The sequence below is a fragment of the Seriola dumerili genome, unplaced genomic scaffold, assembly GCF_002260705.1.
Source record: "Seriola dumerili isolate Sdu_G_001 unplaced genomic scaffold, Sdu_1.0 BDQW01000276.1, whole genome shotgun sequence".
NCBI lineage: Eukaryota > Metazoa > Chordata > Actinopteri > Carangiformes > Carangidae > Seriola > Seriola dumerili.
This window is the reverse complement of record NW_019174531.1, coordinates 134,591-152,615: the sequence shown is the minus strand read 5'-3', so window position 1 is coordinate 152,615 and position 18,025 is coordinate 134,591. Positions and strand designations below refer to the sequence as shown.

The following is an 18,025-nucleotide window of genomic DNA, read 5'->3' as shown; positions in this document are numbered from 1 at the left end:
GTTGTGCGTTTACAGAACAGCTGCTGCATGTCGACTGCATGTCTGAATGTTTCGTTACAGGCTGTGTTGGTAATAAATGATGCTGTGAATGTGCGGCAGCGGTTCAAATCCAACCGTGAAAATCAGGGGCTTCGTGTGCAACATGGGGAAGATTAAGATGTGATACCCGCTGCAGACTGAGCGCTTAATGACTCCTCCTGTCCCGCAGGTGGCGGTACAGGCAGCCAGCAGACCATTCTCCATGAGGAGCAGTGGAAGATGCCGGCTCTGCCAGCACTGCTGCTGTCGATTTACGTCGCCGTCCTGCTGCTGACCATGGCACCGCTCTCCTTCAGCCAGGCCAACACCCTCTCTGCCGTCCGGATGGGTGAGTCCCGTCACTGGGGTTAAGTCCCACATTGTCTCTCTGCTCCTGCTAACACCTGAAAGTTTCAGAGGTCTTACCTGTTTACCTCCAAGTTCCTGTGATGATACTGGAATACTGGATCAATTCCCAATCATTTAGCCATGTCATGCTGAATAATATATCAGATCTTTTTTTTCTGTAATGGTTTTATTTTTGACACTTTAAGTACATTTTTGTCTCAGTCAGATTTTGAATGCAGAACTACTTGTGTTGGAGTATTTTTACAATAATATACTGATACATTTACTTTTGAAAAGGATGTGGAACTGCAGCAAGCAGTGACCCGCTGGTGAGTCATGTTATGTGAAGTCTTAAAAATGTGTGTTTTCACTTCAAATACAAAACAATCTAAGGAATTAGAATGACTTGCAGTAAGGTTTATCCTCTTCCTAATGATAATAGCAGTGCGCACAGGGGAAACCTGTGCAGAGTCTGGTCCAGCCAGGATTTGATTGTGTGACCTTTTCAGTGGAGAGCATTTGCGCTAACCGTGAAGCCACCGTGCTAACTGATTCCCACGCTAATGTCAGCCAGCTGGTCGGTGCACCAGACTGAAACGTCCCAGCAATTGTTGGATGGACTGTCATGTCTGTCTCCAGAGGATGAATTCTATTAAACCCTGGCGAACCCCTGACTTTTCATCTAACTACACTTGTGTGTATCTGACACTTTGTTATGTAGCTGTTAAAAAGAGTTTTTACTTTTTGTATTTTAACAAAGTAGTGCCCCTTTGATATTTTGAGGAGTCAAGAGTCAATTTCCTTTCACACACACATACACATACACACACACACACACACACACACCACCTGTATTGTGTTTCATCTCACAACGGTTCCTCCCCCTCTTGTCCTCACATTACTAACTGTTCATTCTACTTTAAGATACAAACCACTTTATTAAACTATAACATTAGAGATTAGATGGAGGAATAACAGCTACCTGTTGTTGTTAGTCTTGACTTTGGGCATTTATTAGTTGAGGTTCAGGACTTGATTTGGGAGTTGTTGCTCTTGACTCGGGACTTAACTTTGAAATTGCTGGTTTTCATTTGTAACTTGACTTTGGACTCCATTTGAGACTTGTCGTTCTTGAGACTTGAGACCAAAAAGCCCAAACCCCGACTCGAGTCTCACCTCCACACACCTGCCAGTCACCGCGGGAAGCTGTGTGTGGTTGTCGATACAGCTGCTAACTGCAACAACGGCCACGTGTGGGGGAGGGGCTAAGACGCAGTTAGATGAGCAGAGGACATGAGGACCTTACCCCCGCATACTCCCAGTAGAAAGTATCGTTACAATCCGACTCTCTATGAAGAAAAACACCCACTCTGTTTCTTCTGCCTCTTTCTCCCGTGTGAATATGTGAACAGATAAAACCTTCTCCCTCTGTCGTTACTCCTCCATTCTGTTTATTTTTTTCTTTTTCTCTCTCCTCTTCTTGTTTCCACATCGTTTTGTTTCACCTCTCGCCTCCCACCTCTGCCTCTGTTTGCCAACTTGATTCCTCTCACACTACCTCTTCGCCGTGTTTGTCTTTCGATGAGCCCCTCGAGGCTTCCCTTTGTCCCCGCCGCTCTCTCTCTCTCTCTCGCTCGCTCGGTGTTTCCATCTCTTCTTCTACTTCCCTCTTCCGTCCTCGTTTCGTTTCCGCCCCAGGTTGCATCATTTGCAAGCGCAAATAAACTACATCATGTAGTGTCTCTGTGACTTCCCTGCGTGACTCACAGCAAAGGCCCGAGCGCCGCTCCGCTATCGGCTCCTCATCACGCCCCGCGGAGGAAGATTAACTCCAATAACAGCAGAGACTTAACTTTGGAAGCGAAAGGTCAGCTCTCCCCTCGCAGCAGATAAGGGTTTTCTTCCTCCTCATCTCCCGGCGCCAACGGCCCCGCAGTTCAAATCCCTGTTGCTTTCATCACATGGGACTTAGGCAAAATCAGCAGGCACTTACGCCTACGCTGCCATGGCAACGGGGTCGTCTACCGATGTGTAATGACTCACCTTTCACTCCCCCATTAATAACATCTGACTGCTCCACACAAAGATGCACACGCACCCTTAGATTTGACACATGCAAACACACACACACACACACACACACGAAACCAAACACACACACACGCAAAACACACACACACACACACACACACACACACACACACACACGACACACACACACACACACACACACACACACTACGAAGCCTTCATGTCTGAGAAGTCGAGTGGCAGGAAATAACAGAGGTCACACTTTGACCTTCACAGATGAGACGATGCGAGAGAAAGAGTGAATTCAGAGATACAGAGAGAGCGAGGGCTCTGCCGTCACTATTTATTTATGAAGGGGAGAAATGCAAGAATTATATACAGTTCATCTACTTATTAAAAGATGACCCTGACACTGTTATGTATTTTTCTTATTTTCAACAAATCTCAATCAAGCTCTCATCTCATTGGATCCTATTCAAGACATGAATGTTTTAAAAACATCACAAATATTATAAAGCTTCATTTATAGGAAAAAAAAAAAATCCACAGTTAGTGCTCTAGTGAAGATTTGTGGCATCATTATCCGAAGGACTCCAAGACCCTCAAATACAAAGTGTAAAACTCCTTTTAATGTGGGAAAAAAACCAAAACAAAAAGCTGATTAGATTTTTTGTAAAGTTAAAATTGGAAAACCAAATCTCCGAATAGTCACACCTACACTCAGTCATGTTATCTCTGTTTAATTTCTTCCTGTGCACATCACTGAAATGCATCATAAATTTCCTCATTAATTCCTATTGTGAAAGAATCCTGTTCACTATTCAAGAGAAATGGATTATCTTTACCAGACATCATCATTACCCCTGTCTGACTGTCAGGTAGGTATCGTACATATCTGAAGAAAAACAACTGTCTGATATTTTTTACATTACAGGATTAAATTCTGACCACTTGTCAAATCAAATACAAGAATTACATCATCAAGTGCTAAGATGCTTGGGTTGTGTTGCAATGTACAAAATTAGAGTAAAAATTTGAATTTTTTTTTTTTAATTTTTGATAAAACCAGAGTTATGATGCATTTTTTTTTAAATGTAGTCTTTATAATCATTTTAAATCTATACATTTCTCAAGGCAGTTTTGCATGTACTGTACATGAACTGACTAACTCGTGTAGATATGTGACAGGAAGGGTTGAATCCATTCACTGACTCTAGATACCTGAGAAGTCCTCTCTTAGTGAGCTCTGTTGAGCTGCCTGTGAGCAAGGCAAGTTTGTCTGACAGCTGCTCATTGACTGACACTATGAAACGGTCATAGAGCCGCTCACAGCTGGCCCTCCTTTAGGTAAATAAAGGTCAGAATTAAACCTCTTGCAAAAAAAAAATAAAATAAAATTCAAATGAACAGACTGTCTGTTTAAATTCAGTCAGATGAACCATTTGACTGTGTTCAGGTGCATGGATGTTTCCTTTCAGCTGTTTTTCTCTCTTGAAGTGGTGGAAAATCTCATTTAGTTCCACTCCAACACACTCAGCTACGACCAAATTCTCAAGGTTTTTTGATTCAGTGACCGGGAAATTAAAATGACTGTATGTTCTGAGAACTGTATGGATACTGGAGGGCAGAGTCATTTCCAGTTCTTTTGTTCTACATGGAAATTCTACATGTTCTGCTTCTTCCCTGTGTCTGTCAGTAGTAGAGAACCTGTCTCGGGAGGAACCAGACCATCACATGAGTATCCTCTGCAACACGTGGAAAGTATCTCAGAGTTAAGAGTGTGTGTGTGTGTGTGTGTTCACGAGGGGTCTTATGCACCACTTTAGCCACATCATGTTCGTGTTTTTTTTTTTTTTCCTCTTTCCAAGTAGTGAATCAGAATCAGGTTTATTGCAAAGTAGGTTTTCACATACAAGGAATTTTTCTTTGATGTTTTTGTTCACAACAAGAAACACAGTGAGAAGAAAAAAAAAATATATATATAAAGAAAGATAAAGCAGAAGAAAATACTGCTGGACAGGTAGCTTAAATATGAATAGAAAAATCTTCAATAAAATATTGATAATAAAAAATGTGAAAAAATATCAAAATGATACAAATATGTGCAATGTGCAATATTGTGCAATATGAATGGGTTAATCAATAGGAAGCAAGCTTGAGTTTAGATTCTAACGTACAAAGCTTTCCTGATCAATAATAGTACATTATTTTTTATTTTTTACTCAATATAGTAAAAAATTTTAAAAACAGCCAAAGAAATAAACTACATTCTTGTAACAAAGAAGCAAACATCTGTGTATTTACAAGAACATTTGTACAAAATCCAAAATCCAGTGTTACCATTGTTACTCCAGTCTGAGCCACTTTGTGTATTTCCTGTTTACAGAGCCTCGGCTGTGTAGGAGCTCAGCTCGCACACAGAACAGACAGCTCGTGGACCATGAGGAGATATTCACTGAATTTGATAAAAGTGTATTGGATAAGAATCACTTTTCTCCACCTTTGACCTGTAATTATAACCAACACTTCACATGAACACCCATCAAATCGCCATCGCTGCCACGCTGAGAAACCACCCAGACGAGGTCCGAGACGGCGACTGTAATAAGAGGAACTTTGTGTGTTTGTGTTGCAGGTCTGTGGCCCGAGCCGCCACGCCAGCTCGCGGGTCAATACGTCCCCGGTTACTCTGCCAATGAGTACGATTCATACAGTCTTAACTTGCACAAAGATGGAAGTTTGCTATTGACTGGAAGGGCCCTAAAGTTGTCTCAAGAGTGTACAGCCATGCTGGCAGCTCTGTAAAGCTGCACTGGCAAGGCTTTGCTAAATGCCAATATCAACATGCTAACGTGCATGTGTGCTTTTAACCCAGTAACCTCAGCACTGTTTGAAAACTACCTCCTAAAACCCTGAGAGTTTTCTGAAAAACCTGATGTTCACTAAAACTTTTATTTCTCAGCCTCTGAAGCAGGTAGAAACATGAACTAAAAACCCTTTGAGAGCTTAAACCGTTCACTTTTATTGTAAATCATTGGCCTTTGTCTTTGAAGTTCTATATGGCTGGAAAAATAAGAACATTTGTCAACATTTTCACTTCAGTTAAACTTTTTATTTTAAGAGTTAACTGATTTTTTTTAAGATGTTGATGAAAATTTTTGCAGCTAAAACTGCCTAAAAAAAAAAACCCAAAACAAATGAAAAACATTTCACCTTCCTGATATGAATTTCATCGAATCACCATGCATGTCATCAGTCACATGACCTAAAAACGACGTAATCGGATACTATATGTCTCATCCGGTCTTAAAGGGCTAAAGAGTGGTTCACCAATTCAGCTTTTTACTCTTTAAAGAAAGGATCAGAATCAGTAAAACAACCAGAGATTTCCCTCTTATTTATTCACTCATTCTTCTTAAACCTGATGCCTGCATTACCCACAATGCAACATGACCGCCAACAGTTTTAATGTAGCCTGCAGCAGATATGAGGCGGGGGAGAGCTACACAGCTTTTTTTTTTTTTTTTTTTACTTCAAACTTGACGTCTTTGGTCCCGACCCACGCTGCCTCAGGTGACATCACATGAAGACATTTATCCGACTTCACTCAGCTCCCACTGATCACAGATACTTGTTTTCACGTTTGCAGTTGTGCTCCTGGAAACATCTGGGAACTCACTGAGGTGGGAAATAGATGGAGTCCTCCTTTAAATCAGCATCGCCTTTTTTTTTTTCTTTCTTTTCTTACTATGGATTGCGTTACACTGCACAGCTGCTCATGTTATTATGTCTACCCCTCTGTGCTGTTACACTTATGAGCATCAAAAGAGCGTGAAATAAATCTTTAGATGACATCATCATGCAGATACTTTCTCTCCTGGAAGGAGTGAAAATCAAGCCAAGCACATAAATATTGTAGTGAAGGATTTTAACAATTCAGTAGCATCAGTGTCCTTCAGCTGCAGCTTAAAACTTCCATGAATTATTTCAACCTGTGCTATCAGTCATTCTGAACGAATCATTAGATGATGTTCATCATTAAATATCAGCAAACTACACAGGAGCCGCTGTGTTAAAGGTAGTCTGTCACCGCAGGACGGCAAGTAAGAGTTACGCTTAACTCAAATTACATTTTTAAACCTTTCGAGCATACGTCATTTTGTAAGTGAAGGTGTCAGTTTCTATTCCAGAAGGCAAATGTCACATTTTGGAGGAAAACCCAAACTAAATATACATTTCAACACAGAGTCTGTTGAAGCCACCGGCTCAATATCAAAGGTCAGAAACATTAAAGAAAACACACACACCTGGAAAAAAAAAAAAAAAAAACAGAAAAGACAAATGTAAAAGCAGTGATGAAGACAACGCTATGTTAAGGCAGAGAGAGAAAAAAAATCCACCAGAGGAACGAGAAGTAAACAGATCCTTCGTTGGCCCGCAGCTTTAATCTGAAGGATTTTTCCGTAGCACCGTTTTACAAACAAGCCCTGTGGCTCGAGTTTAACAAAGTATCTCAGCTAAATGACTCTCAGACTAACACCACAGGCTTCGTCTCTGATGGAACTGAGTGTTTTCTCATGGCTTTAAAGTGATCACTTGTTTGGAATACATCAGTGCAGAGATTTCTCACCGTAATATATTCAAGATTTAGAGCTTATACCTGCAGATACTTAATCAGAATACATTTGACACATTATATATTCACTCACTCTTTAATATTTGTTCTTTGTTGAATTTAGTAACTATATTAGTGTAAACTGTAGATTTGACCAATCCTCAACCATTCATGTAAACATGAGGTTAAACCACAGAAGTACAGCTGAGTATCTGCATTAATATTTTAGAATATTTGGAATATTATTATTTTACTTTCTTCCTCAGTCAGATGATCTTTTTGTTAACTGTGAAGCTACAGCCAGCAGCTGTTAGCTTAGCTTAGCATAAAGACATGAAACAGGAGGTAAGAGCTATGGTATAAATATAACAGGATTCACCAACCAGCACCTCAAATGCTCCCCAATCAACACAGTATGTACAAAATATCAAAATATCCGTTTAGCATGTTAACATGCTAACATTTGCCAATTAGCACTAAACACAAAGTTCAGCTGAGGCTGAGGAGAATTACATTAGTTCTGCAGCATCTGACCATAAAGCAAATGGAGGACAAATGAAAACTTTGACCTCGTCATGGCGCTAGATCAGTAGTTCCTAACCTGTGGGCTGTGGCCCAATGGTGGACCATGAAGGTACTGCAAGTGGGCCGACCAATCAGACAGCAAAACAGTATGATTTTGGTGAAAATACAAAATGTTTAAAAACTCCTTTCATTGTTTGTTTAGTTTTTTTTCTCGTATTAAGGCCAATCACATCAAGACAATGATAGGAACTTTTATGTTGTCACCGGTTGGACCACTTAACTGCATCGTATCCTTGTTAGCTATCTCAGTCTAAAAGATTACGTCCATGGCAAAAACTGGAGTATCAAAGTGGATAGCTGGTTGGCAACAAGAAGAGTTAAAAGGACAGAGTCAAGAGACAGATAAATCGACAAGTCATCTCTCCCCGTCAAACAACATTTTTGGAGATGTGGAGATTTTCAAGTGGGCCATGAGTTGAAAAAAGGTTGGAAACCATTGCGCTTGGTGAAAAGTCAGAGGACCGTCAGAGTTATTACAGTTCATCCTCAGGGGAACATGAACGTCTGAACCACATTTCATCACAATCCATCCAACAGTTGATATTTGATTCTGGACCAAAGTGGCGGACCACAACGGTTCCAGGTTTAATGTAAAGGTGACAGGACTCTGACACAAACAGACCAAGATACAGAAGAAGAAAATAACAGAGGTACCGCCGCTCTCACCTCTTGTTTACACTGCAAGAACAACTGAATTCGTCAGGGACCTTTTTTTTTTCCCGCCACATCGCACTTCCCCACCTAAACAAACTTTTCTATCATCCGGGTGGCCCTGCACAGAAAGGAAAAAAAAAAAAAAATCAATATTTCCGGTAAATACATGGACACACACTTGTATACACTGTGCGACAGGTGCACAGAGGCGTCTTGTTTGCCTCTGAAAGGACAGCGATCACAGGAGGATTGCAGCTCTGTGGTTCCACAAACCACCCAGCAGAGCCATTTTGTTGTTTTTTTTTTTTTTTTTTATTCCACTTTTTGTCTTGTCTCGTTGAATCTGTCGACCTACCCGCGGCCCCCAAGAGTCCAGACTTCCGCACTCATATCAGAGAATGTCAAATGCACGGAGCTCAGAGGTGGGAAGTGACAAGTAAACCTGTTAGTCAGTTTTCGGTGAAGTTACACCGCCTCCAGGGATGAAATGAAATCAGTCTGCAGAGCTCCTTCTGCCTTGATAAAAGGAGTTTTTATCGTCGTGTTTCAGGTTAAATCCAGAACAAAACGCAAAGCAGCGGAGGTTGGATTCATTCTACAACCTCTTTACATAAATACGAGACGACGTTTCTGCACCGGCGGGCAGGGAGACGGCGGAGAAGACGTCTCACCATGAGGGTAAAGAGGGAAGTTGAAACAACATAATTTGATATTAAATTTGAGCGGAGCTTGTTTCACAGCTCGGAGTCAGTAAACGGAGCTGTCAGGAGGTAATTCACAGCAAACTGAGGGAAACACAAACACGAGAGGAAGAGCGAGTAGAAAAATGAGGTCAGAGCGGGAGGTTTGGGAGGATGTTACATGACACAGTGGAACTGGACTACACGAACGGAAGTGACAGGATGAGGGTTCGTCTGACTGTAGGAAAGGTAAAGGGGAATAAAAGTTAAAGGCCCTGAATTTGTATGTAGTATAACACTTTCATCAGCTCACTCCAGCCGATATATATCTGGTTTTATAATAAGCTGAAGTCCTGGTATCACGGTGACTCACCTCTGTAACAGAACACACTCACTGAGCATCGACTTTTATGAAAAGTCAAACATGTTCCTCGTGTTTTCTCTCCGTGTTCCAGATTTCTCAGTATCTACCGCAGACCCTGATGTTAGAATTTGAACCTTTTATGAGTTTTGATAGAAAGATTCATTCCATTTATTCACTGAAGATGACCATGAGATGTAGTTGGCCGCTGTCTAGATGGATTATTTCTTTACACATATCCTCAACCATAGAAAACAACTTCTGTGCTCAAATGATTTTATTTTATAAGAATAAAAAAACATTTCTGCAGAAAATATCCACCCAGGCTTTCCTCTATACTGTCATCTTCCCAAATTCTTCACCTCAGCAAGCACTGAAATGAAATCTGGTACATATATTCATGATAGCGTCTGAACACTTCAAATATGCGTGATCCTCAGGGGCTGAACTTTGTGAGTCCTATGAATTTTACATCTAGCGCCACCAGCAGGTCAAAGTTTACATTTGTGCAACACTGGGCTGTAGCTCATGACGGGATTAATCTAAAACGAATGGTTCTGAGGCCGATAACGTGCTGATGTGAGCGAGACATAAAACTAAGTTTGAAGCTGTGTTACTTGTTGTTTACACTAATGTGAAATCTGCATTTTTTTTGTTGTCTGTGTTCCCTCCGCCAAAGCATTTACCAAGTGACATCACAAATGTTCATTATAGCTAGAAACCAGTGTACGCACTGACTGTGTGTGGGTGTGTGTGTGTGTGTGTGTGTGATGTTTCTGCGACAGCTCAGACTGGTTTCTACGGTGGCCCTGAGAGCTCAATGTACTGCAATTGAAGAAAACACAAATAGTCAAAACAACACAACCAAATACACAAACGCACTGCAAGTAGCACAGACGACAACAGAAGTGTTTCCATGGGGACACTAAAGAGTGATGAACCTCGGCTGGTCTGATTGTTATCCAGTGCTTTGTGGCTTTTGAAGTTAAAACCATTGAACAAGCCAAAGCTGTGTCCTAATTCAGGGGCCGTATCCTTTTGGGGGAGGGGGGGGGGGCTGCATGCAAGACCGACTCCGTCGTTTTGGAAGCTGCTTCAAATGCGGCCGGGAAATGCGTCCTTCTTTTCCTGGGCAACGAAGGATCCAACGAGTGGTGTTTTTGTGAAAAAAAAGCTACGGGGTTGTCAAGGTTACTAGGTGACAGGAACCAGGCTTTGCCACGAAACGGTAACTCCGGGTTACAGCTGGTGACGCACGGCGTAAATCGTCCGCGGATCTTACCGTCTCGTTTCGGTTCGGCCTAAACACAGATGGAAAGGTGTCATGGCAAGGCAGGTGTTACTGTACATAGCTTAAGTGCAACCCAGTCAGGTTCATCAGCTTTTTGCGTCCCCTGGAAACACTTCCGTTGTCGTCTGTGCTACTTGCAGCGTGTTTCTGAAATTGTTTGTGTCGCAGGTATTTGAAGAACGTGTGTGGCTGCGCTCGAGTCGGTATATTCATGAAGTTGTAAATCTTCAAAACGACCACAGATTTAAAAAAAAAAAAAATTGATTCATGTTCTGAAACCAACACAAATAACGATTTACAGTCTTGCTGCTGTAACAGAAATAAAGAAAACAGCTCTAAGGCGAAGGGCGACACATCTAGATTTTCTATTGATGAATGCTCAGGATGTTGTGAAAGAAAAGTCCTGTTGCGACTTCATCTTGTCAACTTGATCTTCACTCTTCAGGATCTGGTTTCCTCGGTCAGATTCCTCTTGTTTCAATTGGCCTCTTTGATCTCTGATCTTCAGCAGACACTGTCCTGTTGGACTGTGGGAAACAGTGAGGGGAAAGTTAACTTCTTCAGAGAAATAATAGTCTGAAAAGTTCAGGTAAACGGTCAAAGATTGTCTGAAGTCCCTGCACTGTTTTATTTTTAATGGATAATAATGATTCAGGGCTTCGTTCTTCTCCTCGGACATGCCTGATGTGTCTCAGCTCCTCCTGTCTCTTGATAGATGAATGTTAATGAGCGCTGGGCCGATAACAAAGATGGCCGCTTCAGAGCTTCTCACATTACAGCAAACACCAGGAGACCAGAGAGCGGCTCCACTCCACAAAACTTTAAGAACTCAGTTCAAGTGTTTGACCCTCTGTGATTACCCCTTTTCATCGTCTTCCTCTCTCACTAGCAGTGTTAACAAGCCTCCTATGTGTGTGTGTGTGTGTGTGTGTGTGTGTGTGTGTGTGTGTGTGTGGTCGCAGTGACCTAGAGAACCAGATATTGTGTAAACAGAGATAGTGTCTGAACACTTCTGGGGCTGCTGAAGAAGACTCTTTATCTCTGCTCTCATCTTCATCCTCCCCCTCCTCCCCTCCATCCCTCTGAGTGCAGGGCATTCTGGGAGAGTACCGAGCTGCATGTTGGCACCAGCAAACATCATCTGTAGTTTTCCAAATAAAGAGGGAACATTGTGAAGAACAGTTCAGAGCAGTTGTCTTTTTTTTTTTTCTTTGACCGACTTTAGGTCTTAGTGACAAAATGCAGCCTCTCATTCCTTGGAATGGAGTTGGTCCATCAAAGCAGCAGGGACACCAAAGCAGGGGCCCGAGCAAACCACTGCAGACTCATCCAGCAAAACCCACCTCAACTCAGCTGCGGCGATTTCATCCACCAAGGCCAATCAAATACATGCCCGCAAACATTCCTGGTCGATGACTTGAAACATTGGCACTGTATTTCTGCTGTTTACCTGATGATCGATGCAGTTAAAAACATAATCATTAGCAATGGTTATTATAAACCAACATTCAGTCTTTTGCTGTCTGATAAACTTTCAGACTCATGGCTCAACCTGGACTTGAGACTCACACCCGGACTCGTACTCGAGCAAAATAAATGATGCCCCATTGAAATTAAGACAGCTGAGTCTTTTGTGTTAAATCTTGACTTTTTGATTTGTATGTCCGCTCTTTGACTGGAGCCCATTTTGAAATTCGACTCAGACTCAACTTTGATGACTCGGACTTGGGCTCAACTAATGGGAACTTCATTTGGACTCAACTCAGACTCTTTTGGTGACTCGGACTTGACACCTGACTCGACTGACTCTTCTTTAGTGGCTTAGACTTGACTCAGACTCGAGTCTGACTCTTATCTGGCGACTCTGACTTGACTCTGACTCTTCTCTGGTGACTCGGATATGGACTTGGACTCATGCACTGGGGACTCAAGACTCGACTCGGATTCAAGATTTAGTGACTCGACTACAACACCGCTTAGAAAACACGCCGACACCAACGCAGACACTTGTGTTGTTTTAATGCAGGACTAATAGCTGCCGTCGCATCAGTAAAATGAGGACTTAAGACCTTAACGGAAGAGAAAAATATTTAGTCAACCTGCATGAGACCCTTTCTTTCTCTCTTTCTTTACAACTTTCTTCTTTTCTTTTTTCCTATACTTTTCTTTCCCTTTTCAAATTTGAATCTATGAACTGAAAAGTTGAGTGGTTTCATACTTGACTGCTGTGAGTAAAAATCTTAATCGTAGTCTGTTACTTGGGTATTTTTTATTGCACTGGGGTCATGGTACTTTTACATAAGGGTTTAAATACATATACTGGACTACCACTGATGAAAGCCACCAGTTAACAAAAAGAATTATAAATGCCTTGAAAGACTCAGATCTTGTGATAGTGATTCTTTGTGTTTTTATCCTTCTCGGAGTCGTTTTCCTGAGGAACTCAACACACCACAGTGATCCAGAGAGCATCAAATATCTCAGCACAACCCATCTGGTTCTCTTTGTGTTTTTCTAAACTGCAAAAACCCACAACAGTCCTTTTTTAGGAAGGCCACGATAAATCGCCTCCTCGTTCGCCCCGAGAAGCGTTAATTATTTAAGAAACACAAATCAAATCCAGAACAAACCCCGGCAGCAGCAGCAGCCGACTTTCTGCTTGTTATTGAGTCTCGGCAGCACATTCACTTTGATTTCTAGTCTTGTTGTGCGGTGTCTTTGCTCTGCGGCTTTACAGCTCGGTGTCCACTGAAACGGGGAAATAAGGAAGGATGAATTACACTGCAAAAAAAAAATCCATTTTAAGGCTCATAATCAAGTCCTGAGCCTGAAATTCTTTCTTTTTACTCCTCTTCTGTCTTTAAATAAGAAAAGAAAGTATTGTTCTCATCTGGTATTCAGTTCAAGTCGCAGCAGCACGACATTATTTACCTCCTGGTATTAAAGTGTGATCTGGCTCTGGATACACTCTCCATATAATAAACTACCTGATCACACTCCATCTGCTATCTGCGAGCACTCTCATCATTTGCATTCTGCCAGCTCTGCAATCGTGGTATTTTTTTGAGCGTGCTCGATATGCAAAGGAGGCAAGTCAGCAGGGAGGGGGGCAACCAAAATAAACATGGCAGGTGTTACTGTACACAGCCACTGGGTACTATTTCCTCAACATCTCTAGTACATGGAAATAGAAACGATGACGACTCGTTTCCATTCGCCGCAGCCGCTTTGAAAACTCGGCTCTGCCTCCTGTTGAAATCCGAGGAGTAAAGAATCTATTTTGGGTACCGGTGATGTTTCCTCCTCTCATTATGTACAGGTTGTGTTTCACCTGACTGAGATCCAATCATCATTGCTTCATTTACACCTTATAGGTGTTGTATCTGCATGCACACGCCATTTCTTACACATAAACTGGTATTTATATGGGGATGAATGTGTCAGTGGAAACAGATTCAGAGCGGGCGTTCACACTGTTATTTCTGCAGATGAAATAAGAATTATATCTTTATTTTGATGTACATTTACATTTATTAATCCCCACAATGATCTTTTCATTTCATCCTGACTTGTCTGTTACAATATAGTGTAGCAAATGAATCACTGATCATCCTTCCGACATGTAATTATCATGATTGAGATATCACCAACATTAATGGTTTATAGGTACGTGTGATGAATTTGAGGTACAGGCACTTTAAATAGCCACAGCCATGTGTGATGATCATACGTAATGACGGCTGCTCTGATGGAGAACCTCCTTCTTCTTCCTTGCTCTTCCTCTCACTGACAGGTCTAACGAGTGGTCGATCGATATTCAAACAAGTGATTCAGGGCGTATCTGCGTCCATTTCTGTCTAATTGCGGGAGTGAAAATGAGGCGATGAATTGTGTGTGTGCGTTTGCACCCAGTTCTGCAGTGACTGTGATTTATGACAGAGAACCAGGAGAATGTGTCTGAATATTTTTTGTCTTTGTCCATGGACAGAGATTAAGAATTTTATACTTCTGGCCCCTGCAGGTGTTTACATCTTTACACTGTTCTAAACAAATAAATTATGTTAAACAGGACAAACTACCTGCAGCAATAATTTAATGATCATTGATTTTAGATATTATGAAGGTCATGTGATAACCTCTTATCTTTAATTGTGTATTTGTGGTCACGACCTAAAGGAGCTATTTGTAAATTTTGCTATTGCTACATAGCCGACGTTAGCATTAGCAGCTGTTTACTTACTGGTCTTGCGAGGGGGCTTCAGCCATCGTTGTGTTTACAAAACAAGAGCTACTTGTTCAGTGCAGACTGGAAGCTACAGTAACTCAGTATCAGAATGTGTCAAGATGGGCCGACTGGGCCGGAGCTAGCCGGTTAGCACGCTAACTTCATCAGAAGAAAAGAAGTGATAGAAATAGAATCTAAACAAGGTGGTTTTTATTCCACCACTGGAGACAGCTCTTTGTGAGCACAGGAAAGAAGTTTGATAAAATGGCATCTGAAAAGCCTGTGTTCGGGATGAGGGGGTGCATATAAACAACCCATTGACTGTCAAGGTCTCATACTGTAGCTGTAGGGTGATATCCCTCAGTCAAACAGAACATGTCGATGGAAAAGTGGGTGCAGAGAGGTAGAATGAAAAGTTTCTACACACATAAAAATTATTATCTGCCCTGAAATAACCATGGAAAACATAATATTGAGATAATGACTGTGGTATTTATACCGTTAAGGGGTTAAAACCAAGCGTTTATACATGTAGAGGGAAAAACTATACACGCACTACAAACTATATATTAACAAAACTGCCAGTTTTGTTTTTTAACGGCTGGACACCAAGCAGCTGCATTAGAGAAGCTGGGGGTTTTGGGCTTTGCTCAAGGGCACCCCAGTGGTGGTACTGCTGCTATTTCACATTTATCCTGCTTGCCCTGGGACTGAACCCACAGCTCTCCTCCATAACAGTCGATGTTACTTTATTGTTCTCTTGCATTTTTATGTTTTGCTCTTTCCTCAGGATGCCTCGTTCCTTCAAGACCAAAAACAAACCAAACCAAAAAAAAAGACTTCATTTTCTCTCTCTTCCTGCAGCGGCCATTTTGGATGACCAGTCAGTATGTGGTCGTGGTGAGCGTCTGGCGCTGGCTCTGGCGAGGGAGAACATCAACAGTCTGATGCAGGGCTCCTCCCAGGCGAAGGTGGAGGTGGACGTCTACGAGCTGCAGAAGGACTCCCAGTACGACACCACTGACACCAGTAAGCCTCGGTCCTCTCTCCTCTGTCTCTCTCCAGCTGACAGCCTGGCGGTGAGCTCTACCCCTCCAGCTGAATCTGCTCCCTTGACATTTCCAGCGAGGCTAAACTTCAGTAAGCGTCCGTGTGAGGAAGCAGAGCACAGCAATAAAGCAGCAACCTTTATTTAACAAGCCGGGTCAATAGTGCAGCAGGTGCAAATGGCTGTTCTACACTCGGTGAACCTGCACTTTAAATACCACACGTGTTCATCAGAGCTACACAGTAAACATGCCTTAAAATGAACCAAATCAAGTAGTTAAATCTGCTGATGACTGAATCCGTACCAACACCTCATAATTGATTTATCATAACAGAAAACTAAAGGTACAACAACGGAAGTTGTAAAAACAAAAAGTCTCATTGCACTGGTGACAGATTTCAAAACACCTGGATACGTCTATCTATCTATTTTTCCAGCCCAGATTAGATAAAGCCACGCCCACTTCTGTATGAGGAAAGCCTAAACATACGGACCAAAGCTGCAACCCTAACACCATATGGAAGTGGGTGTGGTTTCAACAAAAATGTCTTCATCTGGACAAATAGAACTTAAATTATCAGAAAGGCTAGAAACCACAGAGGGCAAGAAAATATATTAGAGACTCGAACTTACTGATTGATATCTGCTCAGACATGATGGCAGCAGACAGACAGACAGAAAGATGGATGGGTGGTGGTGGTGTTTTACAGATTACAGATTTACAAAGAGGAGTGTGTGTGTGTGTGTGTGTGTGTGTGTGTGGAGCAGGGTCATGGTGACCGGAGAGCTTGCAGCAGCGTTCTGCAAGAGCAGCTGCTGAGGACGTTTATTGATTATGAACTGCCAGCAGCGCAGAAAGAGACTTCCCGATGGAGAGGCAGCTAATGTTTTCTGTCAGAGCAACACACACACACACACACACACACACACACACACACACACACACACACACACAGACAGACATATACTCAGATGATCCGGGCACAAATTGTACAGTACAAACGTTGCATTATGTGCATAGACAAACAGTAAGTAACAAAACCACCGTACAATAATAAAAACATCCACACTGAGGATGCACCATCAGGAGAGGGAGACCAGGCTAATGTTTGGAGCCCCCAAAAAACATTTGGGGAAAAGGGGCCCCCAATGGCCCCTCATATTGCCACATTTTACAATGACAACCATAAACCCTCTTAAACCTCCCATAAAGACATGCTGGTGCCACAAAACCTCCGTAAGTGGGGCCCCTAATGATGTGTGTATCCCCAAGAGAGATGTTGCGAACACAGCATTTCCCATACATAGGCTCTGGGTGTGGGGCCTACCCAGGTAGATAAAATCACTTGGCTTCAGCTCAGGTAAAACTCACATTAGATAGATTTTAACTGAGTTGTGTGTGCGGCAGCAACTGAGTGAGGACTGGAGGCTTCTCTGTGCACAGCCGCCTAGCTGGTGTCCACTGATAGCCTGCAAGTGAGGTGTTTAGGGAATATCTGTAAATTGCAGCTACTAAAAATAACCTGGGTTACGCTCTCCCCCTCTAAACTTGATGAGTCTCTGCATGCACATCAGTCACACGGTGCACCACCCACCACCACACGGCAATTCTCAACCTGCGGGAAACCAATGGGGGTGGGGGTGGGGGGGGTGGAGTCACCACTGAGAAACAGTCAGATCCATGTGTGTTCTGTTCTCTGTGTCTGTTTTAAAGTTCAAAAACCTGATCACAAAAAAAGGTTGTTTTTTCATGTTTGTTTCAAAGTAAAAACAAACAAAAAAAAAACAGACTCGAGCTCATGTTCTATTCTGAATGTGACTGAAGCTCAGTTCTGTTTCCTAAAAGCTTTTTTTTTTTTTTTGTTTCTTACCTGCTGCGTGAGTTGATCTGTTGGTTTGTGGATTTTTCTTTTCGAGTCCTCTTATCTCTGAGAAGCAGAAAAAAGGAAAGTAGAACTTTAGTTCAAAAGAAATATCTAGTCCCTGAATTAATGACTACAGGAACATTCATTGTGTGTGTTAGTGTTCAGAAGTTTTTGCCTCCACTTTATGGTTTGATTTTCTCCCTATTTCTTAGATTTTGGTAAAAACAAATCACTAAATGACACAGTACACATCCACCAATATCTAATACACCCAGTATAACACAGGGTAGATAGCTACAATCCA

The 18,025-nt window shown here is 42.0% G+C and overlaps 1 protein-coding gene across 1 annotated transcript in view; it reads left to right on the top strand.

Moving 5' to 3' along the window:
* Positions 1-258: 258 nt before the first annotated feature.
* Positions 259-18,025, top strand: part of LOC111230633 (glutamate receptor ionotropic, kainate 5-like) — an 80,771-nt gene continuing 63,004 nt past the window's right edge. The window contains exons 1-2 of the mRNA XM_022757417.1: positions 259-367; positions 15,673-15,837. Coding sequence (XP_022613138.1) covers positions 259-367; positions 15,673-15,837 — 274 coding nt within the window. The remainder of the gene's footprint in view (positions 368-15,672; positions 15,838-18,025) is intronic.